The sequence below is a fragment of the Physeter macrocephalus genome, chromosome 9 (genome assembly GCF_002837175.3).
Source record: "Physeter macrocephalus isolate SW-GA chromosome 9, ASM283717v5, whole genome shotgun sequence".
In the NCBI taxonomy this organism is placed as follows: Eukaryota; Metazoa; Chordata; class Mammalia; order Artiodactyla; family Physeteridae; genus Physeter; species Physeter macrocephalus.
In genome coordinates, this window is record NC_041222.1 from 6,544,450 (window position 1) to 6,564,501 (window position 20,052).

Sequence of the window (20,052 nt, forward strand, 5' to 3'; positions counted from 1 at the left end):
AGGTTGTTTATTTGAGATGTTTCTTGTTTCTTGAGGTAGGATTGTATTTCTGTAAACTTCCCTCTTAGAACTGCTTTTGCTGCATCCTGTAGATTTTGGGTCGTCGTGTTTTCATTGTCATTTGTTTCTAAGTAGTTTTTGATTTCCTCTTTGATTTCTTCAGTGATCTCTTGGTTATTTAGTAGTGTATTGTTTCACCTCCATGTGTTTATATTTTTTACAGGTATTTTGCAGTAATTGATATCTATTCTCATAACGTTGTGGTCTGAAAAGATACTTGATATGATTTCAATTTTCTTAAATTTACCAGGGCTTGATTTGTGACCCAAGATATGATCTATCCTGGAGAATGTTCTATGAGCACTTGAGAAGAAGTGTATTCTGTTGTTTTTGGATGGAATGTTCTATAAATATCAATGAGGTCCATCTTGTTTAATGTATCATTTAAAGCTTCAGTTTCCTTTTTTATTTTCATTTTGGATGATCTGTCCATTGGTGAAAGTGGAGTGTTAAAGTCCCCTGCTATGATTGTGTTGCTCTCGATTTCCCCTTTTATGGCTGTTAGCATTTACCTTATGTACTGAGGTGCTCCTATGTTGGGTGCATAAATATTTACAATTGTTATATCTTCTTCTTGGATTGATCCCGTGATCATTATGTAGTGTCCTTCTTTGTCTCTTGTAATAGTCTTTATTTTAAAGTCTATTTTGTCTGATATGAGAATTGCTACTCCAGCTTTCTTTTGATTTCCATTTGCATGGAATATTTTCTTCCATCCCCTCACTTTCGGTCTGGATGTCTTAGGTCTGAAATGGGTATCTTGTAGACAGCTATAAGGGTCTTGTTTTCGTATCCATTCAGCCAGTCTATGTCTTTTGGTTGGAGCATTTAATCCATTTACATTTAAGGTAGTTATTGATATGTATATTCCTATTACCATTTTCTTAATTGTTTTGGGTTTGTTATTATAGATCTTTTCCTTCTCTTGTGTCTCCTGCCTAGAGAAGTTCCTTTAGCATTTGTTGTAAAGCTGGTTTGGTGGTGCTGAATTCTCTTAGCTACTGCTTGTCTGTAAAGGTTTTAATTTCTCCATTGAATCTGAATGAGGTCCTTGCTGGGTAGAGTCATCTTGGATGTAAGTTTTTACTTTCATCACTTTAAATCTGTCTTGCCACTCCCCTCTTGCTTGCAGAGTTTCTGCTGAAAGATAAGCTGTTAACCTTATGGGGATTCCCTTGTATGTTAATTGTTGCTTTTCCCTTGCTGCTTTTAATATGTTTTCTTTGTATTTAATTTTTGATAGTTTGATCAATAGTGTCTTGGTGTGTTTCTCCTTGGATTTATCCTGTATGGAACTCTCTGTGCTTCCTCGACTTGATTGACTATTTCCTTTCCCATATTAGGTAAGTTTTCAACTATAACCTCTTAAAATATTTTCTCCGTCCCTTTCTTTTACTCTTCTTCTTCTGGGACCCCTATAATTCGAATGTGGGTGTGTTTAATGTTGTCCCAGAGGTCTCTGAGACTGTCCTCAATTGTTTTCATTATTCTGCTCTGTGGTAGTTATTTCCACTATTTTATCTTCCAGGTTACTTATCCATTCTTCTGCCTCAGTTATCCTGCTATTGATTCCTTCTAGAGTATTTTTAATTTCATTTATTGTGTTGTTCATCATTGTTTGTTTGCTCTTTAGTTCTTCTTGGTCCTTGTTAAACGTTTCTTGTATTTTCTGCATTCTATTTCCAAGATTTTGGATCATCTTTACTATCTTTCCTCTGAATTCGTTTTCAGGTAGAGTGCCTATTTACTCTTCATTTGTTTGGTCTGATGGGTGTTTACCTTGCCTCTTCATCTGCTGTGTGTTTTCTGTCATCTGAGTTTGCTTCACTTACTGTGTTTTGGGTTTCCTTTTTGCAGTCTGCAGGTTCTTAGTTCCCATTGTTTTTGGTGTCTGCTCCCAGTGGCTAAGGTTGGTTCAGTGGGTTGTGTATGCTACCTGGTGGAGGGGACTGGTGCCTGTGTTCTGGTGGATGAGGATGGATCTTGTCTCTCTGGTGGGCAGGACCGCATCTGGTGGTGTATTTTGGGGTGCCTGTGATCTTATTATGATTTTAGGCAGCCTCTCTGCTAATGGGTGGGGTTGTGTTCCTGTCTTGCTAGTTGTTTGGCATAGAGTGTCCAGCACTGTAGCTTGCTGGTCGTTGAGTGTAGCTGGGTCTTAGTGCTGAGATGGAGATCTCTGGGAGAGTTTTACTGTTTGATATTACGTGGAGCTGGGAGGTCTCTGGTGGACCAGTGTCCTGAACTTGGCTCTCCCACCTCAGAGGCACAGGCCTGACACCCGGCTGGAGCACCAAGACCCTGTCAGCCACACGGCCAGGTAAGTGGGGAGTTTCTTGTCTTTTGGGAAGTCTGAGGTGTTCTGCCAGCGTTCAGTAGGTGTTCTGTAGGAGTTGTTCCACATTTAGTTGTATTTCTGTTGTATTTGTGGGGAGGAAGGTGATCTTCACGTCTTATTCCTTTGCCATCTTGAAGGTGTCCCCCCAAAGGTGTTTCATGCGGTGCCAACTCTCCAGTTCCACCCATTATGTTTAATTTATCCATTTTTGTGCCCACCTCCTACTCTGGGCTGTGAGAGCTAATTAAAATAGTAAGGACTCAACAAATATTTCTTTGATTTTTCCAAACTGGCTAAGAAAAGACATTCTAAAATGTTAATTTCACTTTCCTTTTTGAAATATCTCCTGCAGAGACTGTTGACAATGTTGAAGGAACACTTAAAAGGCAGCTTCACTGAATTTAGATCTTCACATTTCCAAATATTTCATTTGGCTCCAAATGAAATATTTATGAAGAAAAAGACTCTATACATAACTTATATTATTAATTACTAAAAAAATTGTATTTAGGATCCCCCAAAATCACCTAACTAAGTATTCCACATATTTCCGTTTTCTTTCAGTTTGTCACGGCCTTCCTTAGATTCAACATTTCCGGAAGTTTTATGCCTCAGTTTGACTTATCAGCCATTCTCTTTATTAATATACTTACAGTTAATCTGGTTGTTCATGATTGTCAAAACAGGAAAACTACAACTAAGGATGATGTGGGTCTTTAGCTTAGTATATTAAAGCACTGAGTCATAGAGCTTAGAACTGGCTAAGTTTGAAGTTCAGTTCTGCTATTTTAAATAATTTGACATTGCAAAAATAACTGTTTTTTTTTTTTTTTTTTTTTTTTTGCGTTATGCGGGCCTCTCACTGTTGTGGCCTCTCCCGTTGCGGAGCACAGGCTCCAGATGCGCAGGCTCCACGGCATGTGGCATCCTCCCGGACCGGGGCACGAACCCGTGTCCCCCGCATCGGCAGGCGGGCCCCCAACCACTGTGCCACCAGGGAAGCCCCTAACTGTATATTTTTAAGAAGAGTCTCCATTTTATTATCTGCAAAATAGAAATAATGTTATCTGTCTCAAAGGATAGTTCTGTGGATTTAATGCCATGGAGCATATGAAACAGTCTGGCACATTATCTATCATGTAGTCGGTGCAGGGTAGTCATTCACTCACTCTTACTCAGGCATTTAAATGTAATGTAAATTATGAATAACCCATTGTAAGGTTGGGCACTGGGAATGGGCATTGTAAGAATCGGGAACAGAATGCGCAGAGGTAGTAAAAGTATGATGATTTGTAGTGTATTCAGTCAGTGCGCGTGGGGAGAGAATCTGGAGAACAGGGTGTCTTGAGGGTGCGAGGTGGAAAAGTTAGGTAGAAAAGCTTAGTATACAGAGGATCCAGCTCACGAACGTTGAATGCAAGACTAAGAGGCAAGGCGATCAGTAAGGAATTGTTAAATCTGTCTAACTAGGGGAGTGTCCTGGTCATATCTGTATGTAGAAAGATCACTCTGGCAACTAGAGTGGTGTTTAGGATGGAGGTGGCAGAGATATTGATACATGAAACAGGAAGACCAGTAGAAAGATGATTGTGATAGTCCAAGTCAGAGCGCTATGTTTGAATGGCAGATAGCGAGAGAGAATGGATTTCTGAAGCAGAGTATATAAAGGGAGGGAGGAGAAGTAAAGGATCACACTGAGGTTTACAGGGAAGACAGGAGAAGGATAAAGTTGTCAAGAGAAGTGGTTGAATAGGAAAACAAAGGAAATTGACAGGATGCGGAGATGGTGGTGATGGTGGTGATGGTGGTCTTGGTGGTGGAGATGGTTGAATAGGGTAGAGGAGGAATTTGGGAAAAGTCTCAGGCTTATCACAGGCATGATTTGGGAGACTGTGTGATTCACTTGAATGTGGACCATGAGAAGAGGAAATTTGAGAGAGTGATGATGGCTTTCATCTGGGATACTTTGATTTTGAAAAGCCTATGGGATTTCCTAGAGAAATTGATTACGTGGTTGAAAATAATAATATAAAATATGCACGTTTTGATGAACACTCATTCCAGTGGTTTCTAGGCTTGTTTTAACCACACACATATACCCAGTAAAATTTTTTGACTACGTACCTCCCTATTAATGTATGTACCTGAATTATTTATGCATGTTACCTTCACTAGCTAACGTCACAGCTCCTCATTGCTCCCTCAGAGCAAGGATCAGCACTAATAATTGTACATGTAAATCCATATTTTAATTAGTCCTCTTGATCATCTCAAATTGTTTGGCCAATTCTTTTGGGTTTTTTCAATGATAATTTTAATTTGTCAATGACTTTTTAAAAATTGAAGTATAGTTGATTTACAATGTTGTGTTAGTTCCAAGTGTACAGTAAAGTGATTCAGTTATACATATATATATATTCACATATATATATTCTTTTTCAGATTTTTTTCCATTATAGGTTATTACAAGATATTGAGTATAGTTCCCTGTGCTATACAGTAGGTCTTTGTTGTTTACCTATTTTATGTATAGTAATGTGTGTATGTTAATCCCATACTCCTAATTTATCCCTCCACCATGCTGCTATCCCCTTTGGTAACCATAAGTTTGTTTTCTGTGTCTGTGAGGTTGTTTCTGTTTTGTAAGTAAGTTCATTTGTGTCATTTTTTTTAGATTCCACATATAAGTGATATCATATGATATTTATCTTTCTCCTTCTGATTTACTTAATACGATAATCTCTGTGTCCATCCATGTTACTGCAAATGGCATTATTTCATTCTTTTTTATGGCTGAGTAATATTCCATTATATATATATGTCAATATATACATATATACACATATATGTGTGTGTATATACTGTGTGTGTATGTATGTATAGATATATGTATGTATATATATATATACACACACACATACCACATCTTCTTTATCCATTCATCTGTCAATGGACATTTGGGTTGTGTCCGTGCCTTGGCTATCATAACTAGTGCTACTGTGAACATTGGGATGCATGTATCTTTTCAAATTAGAGTTTTCTGGACAATTCTTGAAAAATATGATTTGATCCTTATTGTTTTGGTTTGGCATTGTGATGTGGCTGTCCTCTGCTGTTTTCTTGCTCACGTTGGGTTGAATTATTATCATTAACATCATGCACAGATTCTTTTTAAGCCACTTACTTATTTTGTGAGAGTTGCTTTAGTTAAAATCAGATAACATAATTGTAAACTGCATATCACTAGGCACAGGTAAATGCCAGGGCATCACAAGACACTGAAAGTGAAGGAAAGATGGAGCCCAGCTTCTTCATGCTGTAGGGCTCGCATTCTTCATTCCAATATCATTGGTGACTTGTGACCGTCTGATATTTGGGCTGATGTTGAAAGTCGATAATAAACACATCACTAGAAGTTCTGATATTTTTTCCTGCTTCTGTGCCCTGATTAGTAAATACTAATTGGAGTTCACTGAACTTTTACATTGAGCTGGACACTGAGTTAAGCATTTTAATACGTGAAATCTTTTCTTTGACCAAATAGGATTCCTAGAGTAAGATCAGGAAATAAACAAAAACAAAGACAAATAAAAAAACTTAATTCTTCTCTCACTCTGTTTAAACTTACTTTTATCGGGTTTCCTCTGGCATTTGAATGAAAGTTAAGGCAAGTCCATGATTTTTCCAAATTATGTTCAACAATTTTCTATTCACCTCTACTTCTCACATATAGTCTCAGTTCAGTAGTTAAAGTTTCCAGTTCAGTGTGTTACAAAATATATCAAATTTCATTTAAAGTGGAAACTTAACTTTCCTCCAGTTCCTCCTGTCTTTTCCCAATGATTTTGTCCTATCTCCTCCTTCTTGCTGAACTTCATCTTGATTTCTTCACGGTGCGGGATTTGGTGAAGGATGGAGAGATAGGAGGTAGCAAGAATCTTCCTTGACTAGTACTTTTTTGACAACTGTGCATCAGTTCTCTCTGGGCTTAGCAGGCGTTTAGTTCCAACCTTTTTGACTTACAACATTTGGTGGGTATCTTTGGAGCTTTCGTTCTTCCCTGAGATCTCTCACTTGTGATTCTTTTGATGAAGGAAAATACACGTGTTTTCCACTGCTTGCTGCCCACTCATTCCTTGGACCCTTGATCCATGTCAGGCCAGTCCCACTTTCCCCTTACTGGTGTCACCTGAAAAAAAATAAACGCACAGCCTAAAAGTTGAGAATCATGTTTCATTTGGCGGACAAAACTGAGGACTTGAGCATGGGACACAGCCCCTCAGAGAGCTCTGAGAGATTGCTCCAAAGAGGTAAGGGAGGAACCAGGTTATATAAGAACAGGTGGTTGGAACTTCGAAAGATTACTGATTACCAAAGAAAACCAGATACCTCAAGTTAATGAATTTGACTTGAGGGATCTCAAGGCGCAAGAGCCTGGGCTCATTGGAATCATTTCTTTGATATGCACCTTAGCTGTCTAGGGCCAGTATCCTGCGCTCTCCCATCCTGAGTCCCTCAGGGCGCACCTTCGGTTGAGGGGGCCATAGTGGCTTGATGGCCGCAACATCCTTTGTTTACTAACGGGGCAGGCAGCATTTTTCATTCACACTGGCGTGCCCTTTCCCTCCACTTTAGCTTTCTCTTGCATGTGGCTCACCTCCGATCCATGAGGGAAACATTCCTTTTACACAGGAGCTCAGCACTTACTTCCCAATTTGCAGCCTCTACTCTGCCTCCAGGTTTCAGCCCTCTGTAGAATTCCCTCTTTAGAATTCTTTTTTTAGATTTCTGCCGTGTGAGTCAGACACCAATCTGCCATATTCCTCCAAGCTTCTGGGACATTTATCATGTTCTCTGTGGGATCTTGTTGAAGCTTGAGGTGCAGGGCTACTCCCCTGAATCTCCCCTGGGGCTGTGTGGGAGTGGGCAGGCCGTTCTCCCTCAGACTCCACTGGTGACCCCGACGTCTCACTCTGTGTTATCCTGTGCGGGAGAGGTTAAGAATCTCAAAAAGTGCCTTTTGGCTCCCTTTTTTATACGTCCTGCATAGTGTGGTCAGGCACCCCTCTTTAGAATATATTAACTATTGTCTTGGTCTTGGCTCAAACCTAGACTAAAATAATTGTATTTGAAGTCCTATTTAATTCTCATCTGAACCCTAGGAGGTACTCATCCTCCTGTTACTGCCTGAATTTTACAGATGAGGAAACTGAGGCAAAGGGGTTTATTAATGTGCGCAGGGTCGCCCAGCTTTGTAGGTTTGTATCTCCTGGGAGATGTCTTATCTGGAAGCCTGGATGAGCTCCTCAGGTTGACCCAGGCTTAGGATGCAGGCACTCTGGGTGATCTCAGATCGGGTCATCAGCCTCAGGGCCCCAGGGATGGGGACAGAGCAAGCATCCCCTTCCACTCTCTGTCCTGAATGTGAGCTACGGCCCAGCAATCCCTGTAGGAAACTCCAGAGGAGGAGCTGGTGATACTGCTACTGGAAGGCCCTTCTCTCCCCTCTGTCTCCCGCCTGTGCTCCTTGGATGTAAATAATTTACAATGGCAACAATTAGAGGATGTGCTCCGTGTGGGATGAACCCTTTCCCTTAATGGCACTGCAGGCGTATATATAGCACGGTTCAGCCGACATGCTCTCTCCGTGCTTCAGCCCACGTCCGCAGCTCCACGCCGACCAGAGCCCCTCACAGCAGCCGGCCTGTGACTCATGGAAGGTCACAGTCAGGTCAAGGACGGTGCTCGGAAATAGAACCAGCCTCTCTTTCACAGCCTCTAAAACCCAGTGGCAGGATGTTCCCTTTATGAATGTTGGAAAAACAACAGTTCTGAAATGCATGGTGGTGGATATCTAGGGCTGTCTCTGGGATATGGGGATGGAGAGACGTGGCCGTGAGCATGGGAGTTTTTATTTGAAATGTATTTATTGTCTGTTTGTTGATTTTGAAGGGAGGGGGCAAGTGTTCAATCAGTCATAGTGGGGAGTGAATTGGGTTCTCCAAATGTTAATAAAAGCAAGGAGAAGGAATCTAAAAGAATGATACAAAAGAACTTATATACAAAACAGGAATAGACCCACAGACATAGAAAACAAACTTATGCTTACCAAAGGGGAAGGGGGGGGGTGGGATAAATTAGGAGTTTTTGATTAACATATAACACTACTATATATAAAATAGATAACCAGCAAGGACCTCCTGTATAGCACAGGGAACGGAACTACACTCAATATTTTGTAATAAGCTATAAGGGAAAAGAATCTGAAAAGAATAGATATACATGTATGTGTAACTGAATCACTTTGCTGTACACCTGAAACTAACACAACATTGTAAATCAACTAGACTTGAAAAGCAAGATAAAAAACAAACGAAACAAAAGGAGATGGATGAGTGACCTTTCCAGGTGGTGTCACAGAGCAGAAAAGGTTCCGTTGAGCCCTGTCTTGCCCAGTGAAAATAGAATACCATCCATATGTGTAATTTTAAGGTTTTAGCAGCCACATTAAAACGATTAAAAAGAAACAGGTGAAACGAATTTTAATAATATATTGTATTTACTCCAGTACATCTAAAATAGTACTATTTCAACATGTAACCAGTATAAAATATCAGTGAGATATTTTACATCCTGTTCCTCTAAGTGTTTGAGATCTGGTGGGTGTGTATTTCATACTTAACAGCACGTCTCGATTTGGATGAGCCATATTTCAAGTGCTCAATGGCCACACGTGGTCAGTGGCTCCCAACTTGGACAGCACAGCCTCCAGTTCTAACTCTGCCATTTGCCAGCTTTGTGATGTTTGGCCAGTGACTTACCCTTTCCGGACCTTAGTGTCCCCTCCCCCCCACATGTAAATGGGGACCATAACCTCTCCGTATTGCGACAAGGTCACATGTGTAAAGCAGCACATAGTAAATGCTCAGTTAATTGATTGCTGATTCCCTCCTCAAACTGACCTGCATCGCAACTAAACTGTAAGCTCCCTGCAGGAGACTGAAATACAACTTGGCCTCTGACTATATCGAAATGCAAACCGTTGCTGACCCTCTCTTTCCTTTCCTTCCACTGACATTTCTTTTACCCTGAAGCTCTGCATCGCTCACTCCTTCACTTTCTTCAGGTCGCCTCTCAAAGGTGACTTCATCAGAGCAGCTTTTCCTCAACACCTTGTATGTAAAGCAGCAGCCTCACTCTCAATCCCGCCTTATCTGCTTTGGTTTTCTTTAGAGCACTGCTCACCATCACATGTACATTTACTGCTCATTTGTTTACTTCTCCCAGCCCAACAGAAAAGAAGCCCTGCTCACTGTTTAACTTCCAGCTAAACATGTTAATGGATGAATGAATGAATTTATTGAACATCTACAGTGCTTTGCCCTTGGTGGATAGCACGGAAATGAAATATACAGTCCTTGCTTGATGAGGGATTCAGAGGGAGATACAGGTGCTTGAAGGCCCTACATGGGTCCTAAAATCTCAATAAAGCCTCTGCCACCTGGGTGCTACTCCAGGCACACGCTCCATCACTCTGCCCTCTCCCACCCCCAAGACTTGTTGTATGGCACTTGCTCTGCTGAAATTCCCTCTTGCTCATCTCTACTCACTAAAAGCTTACATGCTATGAAGGCCCCGCTCAAATACCACCTCTTGTAAGGATCCTTTCCAGGTCTCTTGGTTGGAAACATTATCTCTGGCCTCTATTCTTCCACGGGACATTTTTCTTTGCTTATAGTATTTATGACAGCCTATTTCATACTAGAACTCCTCAGGCCTCGGTGTGACTCCTCCACAATATTTTGAATCTCTAGAGGATCTAATTTCAGCTGGGTGGGATGAGGGTGGGGAGGTAGTAGAAACTATACCCATAATGAGATAGACATGGGTTAGATTCTTGAATACTTAGGACCTGCAAGCTTGGGAAAGTTATTTAATGTCTTCAAGTTCCAACGTGCTCATCTGTTAAATGGGTGGGTGTTTCTTCCCCACCTCGGGGAAGAAACCTTTGTTAACATCTAGTCTGAATTGGATGCTTTGGCTACTGCCAAGAGAACAGACATTTTTCGACCCAAGTACACAATAGATGCTCCATAAATATCAGTCATGGGACCCTTCTATTAACCCAAGTCTCCAGTACAGTTGGTGCTAATTTGGACTCGTTTACAGAATGGGAAACACTGTGTCTGTCATGATATGACAATATTTAGGTAACATACTTACTAATCCTTGCTCTTGCACAGCAAAATGTCCATTTCTATTCAAATGCACCTTATAGAGACTTCCATGTTCATTTTTTAGTGTTCTGTGGGTTATTGTGATTTTCTGAGCCAACAGAGATGTATTCAGACTTCTTCCGTGAAGCACTCACGTGTACTTGCTGAGATGTAGATTGTTTCGTAGACCCCAACTACAAAGGAGGTTCAGACACAGCTACTGACCCGTCTTGGCCCACTGCCCGGCCGAGACAATGTGGCAGCATGAAAACCAGGAGCTGGAAGACAGGAGTCTAGCCCAGTCAGCCACTCAGGTCCTGATCTTGTAAGAAGGAGTTGGATTAGAGCAGGATTTAACTTTTGCACCACTGACATTTTAGGTCCAATAGTCTTTGTCGTGGGGGGAGGGGCCATCCCGTGCACTGTAGGATATGCAGCAGCATCCCCAGCCTCTACCCACTAGATGCCAGTAGCATCCCCTCCGTTGTGACAAGCAAAGATGTCCCTTAGGTGGCAAAATGGCTGCCAGAATGAAAGCACTGGATTCCATCTTTCAAATTTCAGCAAAGAATTCTAGGACTCGGGGCTGAGGTCTTACTCTCCGACACACAGACACACCCACACATACGCTGCTGTTCCATGTCTAGCCGTGTTTCATTTTTGAAAGCTGCAGTGTTCCGAATCCTGTTTCCTTGCAAACAGTCTAACAGCCAGGCATTCTCTCCTAGGCTCCCACCCTGCACCCTCTTACAGCAGAAGCCACGCAGAAGGGCTGGATGGGTGACACGCTGTGATTTCAGTGTGCTGTAGCTCCCCGCCGGGATCTCTGAACAATCGCCTCCACCCCCTGCTTGCCGCTCAGGTGGGCTCCGGCAGACAGTTTCGACAGCTGGAGCTGTTACAGTTCTGCACTCCACATGTATGTCTTTGTTTTAGGCTCTGAACAAAACCTGAGGCCACAGCTTCTGCCAGCCCACTCCTCTGCTCACATGCCTTTTTCCTTTGCCCCTGACAGCTGCGGCCTGCAGTGCCAAGTAGATTTTTGTAGCTACTCATAATAAAATGGTGCAGTCTGACCACAGAGAGAAATCGCCAATTGGGTCGGAAATTCACATCTCTCTTTTTTTGATTTTCTCTCTTTCTTAGCTTGACTTTCTTCCCATTTTCAGCTGGAAGAGTAGACAAGTAAGGGATCATATTTCTTCATGTTTCTGTGTGGTTTTCCACTCGACAAATTGGTTTTGTCCTCGCCATGTTTTTAAGTGTTAGACATAAAAATCTGAGATCTAGAGAGAGGCCATGACTGTCCAGAGTCACACAGCCAGCAGTATATAGAAGCAGTCCTTTAAAGATTCTTGCCGGTTAAAGACTCACAGCCCCATGAGCCAAATGGACACGAACAAATAAGTACAATAAAAGATAGTAAGTACTAACATACAGCTATGTAAAGGAGCAACGAGAGCTGAAAGAAAGGAACAGCTAACAATTTTTGAGAGGAATAGAAAAAGGAAATGACCTTTGAGGACCTGACCTCAACTGGCTACTGAAGGATAAACAGGATTTGGCGGGGCAGTGGGGACTGTAGGAGCAAAGACGCTCCCAGCAGGCACTGGGTGGACATCATCAACATCAAGATTTATCATTATCTGTATCCTCATCATCATGGATGCCACTTATTGAGCACTCCCTAAAAATCTCAGGTTCTTCATGGGACACTTGACATAAATGGTGTCATTTCATTCTCATGCTAGCTCTGGGTGTAGGTGCTATTGTTAACTACATTTTACAGACCAGGAAACTGAGGCCCAGAGAAGTGAAATCACTTGCCTGAAATGATACAGTTTATAATTGATGGAACCTGCATTCCTAGCTACCTTTCAATGTAGAGTAAGATTAAGCTCTTCTAGACTAAGTGGGGTGGTGGACACAGACAGCGCAGTGTTAAACTAGCAAGTAGAATGATGTTGTGATGATGAAAACAAAACTTGTAAATTTTCCGAGGAGCCCCTACTTAAGCTCTCCCTTAGTCTTAACCATTTCTCCAACGTGGCACCCCTGTGCTGTGCTACCACCGAAAAAAGAGGCAGGCGAGACCCCACTGTTCCTTGGCTTTTAGTTCCCCTTCTGAGTACGAGAGAACCTCGAGGCTCAGTCACTGATGGGTCGATCCTCTAGTTACATTTCCTTGGGGTGAAGGAGACAGTCCACTGAGCGTTGTAGAAGTGCATTCAGATGAGCTCCATAAACTCTCCATCTGTAAGGTATTCAGCCCGGATAGTCGTGATCATGATGCATCCCAAGACTTTTTGTACTCACCTGATGATGCAGAAGCAAAGCCTGTGTTCAGCTGGTGCATGTCTGTGGGAGAGGAGGAGAGAAAGGGATTCTCGTTCACCGAGTCCCTGCTGTGAGATTCAGGTTGTTTGTGAAGATAGCGGGTGCGATGGGTACTGGAGTTCTATCTCCAAGTTCCTTCCTGGCTGTAGGAGACTCTGTTTCTGCCTTCATTCATTTCACTCTTTCAACACTTATGCCTTGAATACCTACGATGTGCCAGTGCCAAGATACAGGCGCTTAAGCCCGTCCTCTGTTTTACAGATGAGGAAACTGCATCCCTAAGAGATTCAGCAGTTTGTACGTGTTCATGCATGTTCACAGAAAATGTGAACAACAAAGCAGGAACGCAAGCCCAGATGTCCATAGATGCCACGCTCTTAACCAGCAACTGCACTGATTTTTGTAAACCCTGACACACTCTACTGATGTAAAGGATTATGATGATATGTTAAGAGCATTTTAAAAAATTTTCCTTTGTCTCTCTCTCCCTTTTATTTTGCTTCACCCTCCCCTCTTTCCTCTCTCCCTCTTTTGTTTCCTCTTTCTTTCTCTCTCTTTTTTATTCTGTTCTTCATAGGACTCCACAGAATGGAGCAAGAATGAGAGGAAAAAGGCCGGCAGAAAAGCATGAACTGGAGGTTTGTTGAGCTCCTCTACTTCCTGTTTGTATGGGGCCGTATCTCAGTGCAGCCCTCCCACCAGGAACCAGCTGGGACAGACCAACATGTCTCCAAGGAATTTGATTGGCTTATTTCAGACAGGGGGCCTTTCCACCACTCCAGGAGCTACCTGTCCTTTGTGGAAAGACACCGTCAAGGATTTACAACCAGATATAAAATATACAGGTAAGAACTGGGCTAAGCTTGCCTTTGCTTTTCATTCACTGAGTGCTTTTGGGGGTCACACATTGGCATGGGCCTTGCTGTATGGAGGAGTGTCTGAGCCAAGGCTGTTATGCACTTTTTTTTTTTTTTTTTGCGGTACGCGGGCCTCTCACTGTTGTGGCCTCTCCCGTTGCGGAGCACAGGCTCCGGACGCGCAGGCTCAGTGGCCATGGCTCAGGGGCCCAGCCGCTCCGCGGCGTGTGGGATCCTCCCGGACCGGGACACGAACCCGTGTCCCCTGCATCGGCAGGCGGACTCTCAACCACTGTGCCACCAGGGAAGCCTGCACTTTTTCATTATTAATTTATCTATTTATTTATTCATTTATCCATCTGTTTAATTTATTACATTGTGCAAGAGATTAGCAATGGTGAGTGAGAATAGCTAATATTTTTTGAGTACTTACTACTGTGTGCTGGGCATGGTGCTTAGTACTTTGTACACTATCTCATTAAACCTTACAGTAACATCAGAGATAGCATCTGTTTGTTTTCTCCACTTTATAGAAGGGGTAACTGGGCTTCTGCCAGGTGAAATAACTTGTCCAAAGTCACACAGTCTGTGAGTGGTGGGACTGGGATTCAAGCCCTGGTTTATCTGCATCCATAGTCACAGACCGTATTTTTAGTCAGTTACATCAGGTGTAGGCTGTGTTGTTTTGCAGATGCTATTAATATAGCAAATATCCTACCCAAACATATTCACACATTTGGAAACAAGGAGGGACACTCAATGAATACCTCTTTCTTGAGCAAGTCTGAACTGGTCTTTGGCCTTCTGGAATCCTCCTCATCCCAAAAGGACTTAGCCCCAAATTCTTCCTCTTTGAGGGTCTAAGAAACCATCTTGGACTCTCCCCACTCGACTTGATCACCCTCTCTTTGATATTTCCACAGCTCTCTACACTTACATCTCTTTAGTTGTCAACCATTTGGAGAAATACCATTCTTATATTTCTCTTTCACCTTGCTGGAAACTCTCTGAGGCCAGGACTTACATATAATTCATTTCTGGATCCCCAGAGTGATTTTTGTTCTGCCTTGTATCATAAGGACACGAAAAATGTGGACTTAAATAAATTGGAGAATGCAAAAAACTCTCTAGAGCTCTCTCTAAGGCAGCTTAAGCTTTGTCTTAAGGTCAAAGAACACTTCCGGGCCAATTGAAATAGGAGACGAGGAGGCATGGTGGAGGAAAAAATCCTAACCTGCAGCTGGGACGCCGTGAATTCAGGTCTTACATCTTCTATGTATTTGACATAAAAATGGGCATATCTCCTTTGCACATTGTGTGGCATTGTGGACTAGGGATGGATGATTCATGAATTTGCTACCAGCTACAGATGCCTGTGATTCTGTGCTGATAGCCAAATCGGAGTTTGAAAGTTGGCCCTTATACGAAAGAAAGTTTGCATCTACTTCTGTGTTCATATTTCACCTTTGCTTTTCCTTGGATTCCACTGCTAAAACAAAAGTTTGCAGTCATCCAACAAGCTGATTTCTAAGATCCTTTCTAGCTCTAAAATTAAATATAAGATTTAACCAAGGTCACATGGTTAATTAAATGATGGAGTTTAATCCAGAAGTCAGGGCCCTGGTCATCTAGTTATTACTTCCTTCCTTTATTTAATCCTCAAATAATTATTAAGCACCAGCTAGAGGCCCAGCACTGTGTTTAAGGCAGATGACACGATGGCGAGTAAAACAAACATCGTCCTTGCTCTCATAGCAGTACACTAATTAAACACACACACACACACACACACACACACAAGTGCTACAAAAGGGAAAGTGCAGGATAGGCATAATTGGAAGATCATAAACATTGATTTGGGACCTATTGTGTGAAAGATTAGGTGGGGCTCCTATTGTAATCTTCACCTGGACACACATGCAAATAGGTACGCAGAGATGTGTGTGCTCATCTAGGCCAGGTTCAGACCAGAGCAAAAGCCAACAAGGATGTGCTCTCCAGGGCTGTTGTCAATTGACGTTCTCTCTTTACTACTTTGTTGAAACACTAAAGCATGTCCACAGGTGATTCGAAGTGTGTCTTCCTCTGTGCTAACATGGACATAGCACATTAGAAACTTGACATTTGCATCATGAAAGAAAGGCTTTACTACCAGCATGTGCCATATTATCTGAGGCTACAGAGCCAGCCTTTCTGAAATGTCCTAGACCTCAAGCTTCGGCCAGTCCCCACAACCCTAGAATCCAGGCTAGAGCCCAGGGTGATCTGGGAGCTTCAGAAACTGGGAAGAAGTCTGCTGTCCTCACTTAAGTGGGTTAAGGCCATCTCTTTTCTCATTCATATGCAGGCAGAGGCTGGCTTCAGCTCATAGAGTCGTGGTGGGGAGTTTGTGCCACTGGCAATGATGAGAACCTTTCAAATTAAATCCCAGCAGAAGTCCTCTCTCCTGTTGCTTCGCACGCTGAGCAATAAACTGTGCACGAACAGTAGTCTGGGTGCACGAGGTTCGTGCTCTGTCACTCCTAAGTCTGAGCTGACGTGTGGAGGCTGGGGGAGTTTTCTGAACTTGAATCTGCCTGGGTACAGGGACAGCATCCTTGATCCTGGAGGCAGAGAACCAGGGTCCTGGCTCAATCCGCCCACCTCCCCGCTCTGTGATTTAGGCCAAGTAGTGGGCTTCTCTGAGCTCCTGTTTTCTCATCTGCGGGAGGGGAATGTTCGCTAAGATGCTCTCCAAGGTCCTTCCCTTCTCTGAAAGTCTATGATTCCATGAAATATTGTCATTTGGAAATACAGCATGGGATATCGGAGAGGACTCTGGACTTCGAGTCTGCAGACTCAGGAGTTGTTTATTTTGGAGCTGCTTACTAGCTTCCTCATCCTGGAAATGTTCTGAAAGTCTATGATTCCATGAAATATTGTCATTTGGAAATACAGCATGGGATATCGGAGAGGACTCTGGACTTCGAGTCTGCAGACTCAGGAGTTGTTTATTTTGGAGCTGCTTACTAGCTTCCTCATCCTGTAAATGTATTCATGCATCATTCACTCAAGCATACATCCAGTGCTTTAGAATTTAACACCAATCATGTACTGTAAGCCGTGCTATGATTTGGTAATATAGAGAGGACCAAAAGAGAACAACAAAGCTCGCACACATACACACACACACACCCCACAACGTGCAAGGTCCATCGCCTCTTTCACCAAGCTCAGAGGTGGGGTGGAAGATGGAGGGAAAAAAGAGTAAATAAGCAAACAATTATCATCCCACAGGGAGGTATGAATAAGTAACCGCTCAGATACTCAATATTCTCTTCTCTAGAAAGGAACAGTGATGTCTGTCCCACCTACAAGGTCAAATGAGATTAACTTGATGTGAGATGCTTTGTAAAATTTAAATTTTCTTATATCTGGAAAATTTTTTTCATTAAGGTTCGAAATCATCATTCTAATAAAATCATTTAGTTTCACTTTCTGGTAAGCCCATACATATATTAATCGTTAAATAGTCTGTGAGGGAAATACTAATATTGTACCTATTACGAATGAGAAAACTCAGGCGTCAAGAGGTGAAGGAGATTGTCCACATCACACATCTGGGATGTGGTAGAGCTAGGAATAAAAGCAGGCCTCTGAGATTCCACAATGTGAGCCCTTAACTCTATGTTGTCATAACCCTCTCTTAGTTCTTAGTTACCTAGTGTATGACCAAATACTCAGAGACTTCCGCTGACCATGGACAAGTTGCAGCCTCTCTGTGACTTAGTTTTCTCATCTGTAAAATGGAGATAATATTAAATGCCTTGTGTAGCTGTGGCAAGAAATAGTTTAGCTATCAATCATGGAGAGCTTGGAATTTTGCAGGAGCTGTTCCCTCCTTGACCTCAGACAGCTGATGGTATTGCTAGAAATGATTTCTTTTCTTCTTGTGGTATTTTAAAAGTCAGTTTGGTCCAATGGGTGTTTCCTGTGTTCCCACTGCCTTTTTGTGTTTTATTTTTGTTTCTCTTTTCCTGACTTTGAGATCATCAGTAGTTGCTGTAAATTTGGCAGTTATTTCAGAGGTGGATTTAAAAGGAGGATTGTGGTACCCTTTGTAAGCTTTGGCTTTGGAGAGTCAGGGCCGGGGGGTGGGGGTCACTGATAATGGTGGTCACTATGCCACAAGACGTGGTTTCATATTGAGTGGTTTTCCCTACAGGTTTCAGAGCAAGTGGTTTGTGGCTTATGGTGCACCTTCCTTTGAGCCTTAAATAAGTACCTAAAAGTTGAATGTAAATCAAATCTTGGTAAACCAGGTCTGATTGCCTAACCATCTTGCACATTTATCAGAGTTGCATAAATCTTTGTTCTAATCCACCATCTTGATGGTTCCTTCATGTGTTTCACAAAAATATCTTTTGTAGGTTTTGTGGCAAAGATACTTCGCTAAATGAATGGGGCTGGCGCTGGGTGGATGATTCTGCTGAGGTGAATGAGATGTGACCCTTGTCCAGAAATCATTCAGGAGTATATATTGGAAATGCTGGAGAGGGTGTGGAGAAAAGGGACCCCTCTTGCATTGTTGGGACGAATGTAAATTGATAACAGCCACTATGGAGAACAGTATGGAGGTTCCTTAAAAAACTACAAATAGAACTACCATACGACCCAGCAATCCCACTACTGGGCATATACCCTGAGAAGACCATAATTCAAAAAGAGTCATGTACCAAAATGTTCATTGCAGCACTATTTACAATAGCCAGGACATGGAAGCAACCTAAGCATCCATCGACAGATGAATGGATAAAGAAGACGTGGCACATATATACAATGGAATATTACTCAGCCATAAAACGAAACGAAATTGAGTTATCTGTAGTGAGGTGGATGGACCTAGAGTCTGTCATAGAGAGTGAAGTAAGTCAGAAAGAGAAAAACAAATACCATATGCTAACACATATATATGGAATCCAAAAAAAAAAAAGGGTCTGAAGAACGTAGGGGCAGGACAGGAATAAAGACACAGATGTAGAGAATGGACTTGAGGACACGGGGAGGGGGAAAGGTAAGCTGGGACCAAGTGAGAGAGTGGCATGCATGTATATACACTGCCAAATGTAAAACAGATAGCTAGTGGGAAGCAGCCACATAGCACAGGGAGTTCAGCTCCATGCTTTGTGATGTGACGAAGTGAGAGAGTGGCATGGACATATATACACTACCAAATGTAAAATAGATAGCTAGTGGGAAGCAGCCGCACAGCACAGGGAGTTCAGCCTCATGCTTTGTGACCACCTAGAGGGGTGGGATAGGGAGGGTGGGAGGGAGACGCAAGAGGGAGGGGATATGCGGATATATGTATACGTATAACTGATTCACTTTGTTATACAGCAGCAACTAACACAACAATGTAAATGCAATTATACTCCAATAAAGATGTTAAAAATAAATTAATTAATTTTTTTAAAAGAAGGGTGTATATTGGGCGCGTAGGTTGTCAGATGCTGTGCACTGGGGAATTGATGATATATAAAGTAGACAGGTCCCTGCTTCAAGGAGCTTACAGACATGGGGTGGTGAGGGTGAAGTCCACCACCGCGCCATTCAGGATGCTGTGGTTGAACTTGAAAGGAGACCCCCCCCCAACCTCTGTATTCCAGATAGAATCTTGATATCACATAGTGCAAGGGTTGTATTTCTATTAGTGTGGCTCAAATTAGGCTAAATCAGCATTTCTTAAAGTATCTCACATGGAGCTGGAGTTCAATGCGATGTTAAAAGGCATTTCTAGAAAAAAAAATCCCATAGTCAAATAAATAATAATAAAAACAGTAATAAGGATAAGTCAGTTGCTAACGTTGAAAGATTACCACGTGTCTGGCATGGACACACAGTGTATAAATTACTGCAACAGATTGGCCCTTATAATAATCCTGTGCTTAGGTATTGTTATCATCCCCATTTACATAACTTGCCCAAGGAAAGAGAGCTACTTCACGGTAGAGTAGAATGTATCACAAACAAGCAGATTCCAGAGTCTGCGTGTTTAACCATGCTATATTGCCTCCCAAATGACATAGATATATTTGTTTGGAAAACCAAGCAAAGTTATACAGCCTTCCTTACCGCAGGGCTTTTCAAGGTCTTTCCTAGACTGTTTAACAATGTTTAACCAAACCTCTTTGACCCTACAACCTCTTTTTCTCAGAGAGATCGGAATTCAGGTGAGCAGGCTTCAGGAGGCACTGGCTCTACC

General features: G+C 42.3%; 1 protein-coding gene across 1 annotated transcript in view; it reads left to right on the forward strand.

The window, feature by feature from the left end:
- Positions 1-20,052, forward strand: part of BRINP1 (BMP/retinoic acid inducible neural specific 1) — a 196,992-nt gene that overhangs the window by 48,874 nt on the left and 128,066 nt on the right. The window contains exon 2 of the mRNA XM_024126435.1: positions 13,529-13,796. Coding sequence (XP_023982203.1) covers positions 13,579-13,796 — 218 coding nt within the window. The 5' untranslated portion in view covers positions 13,529-13,578. The remainder of the gene's footprint in view (positions 1-13,528; positions 13,797-20,052) is intronic.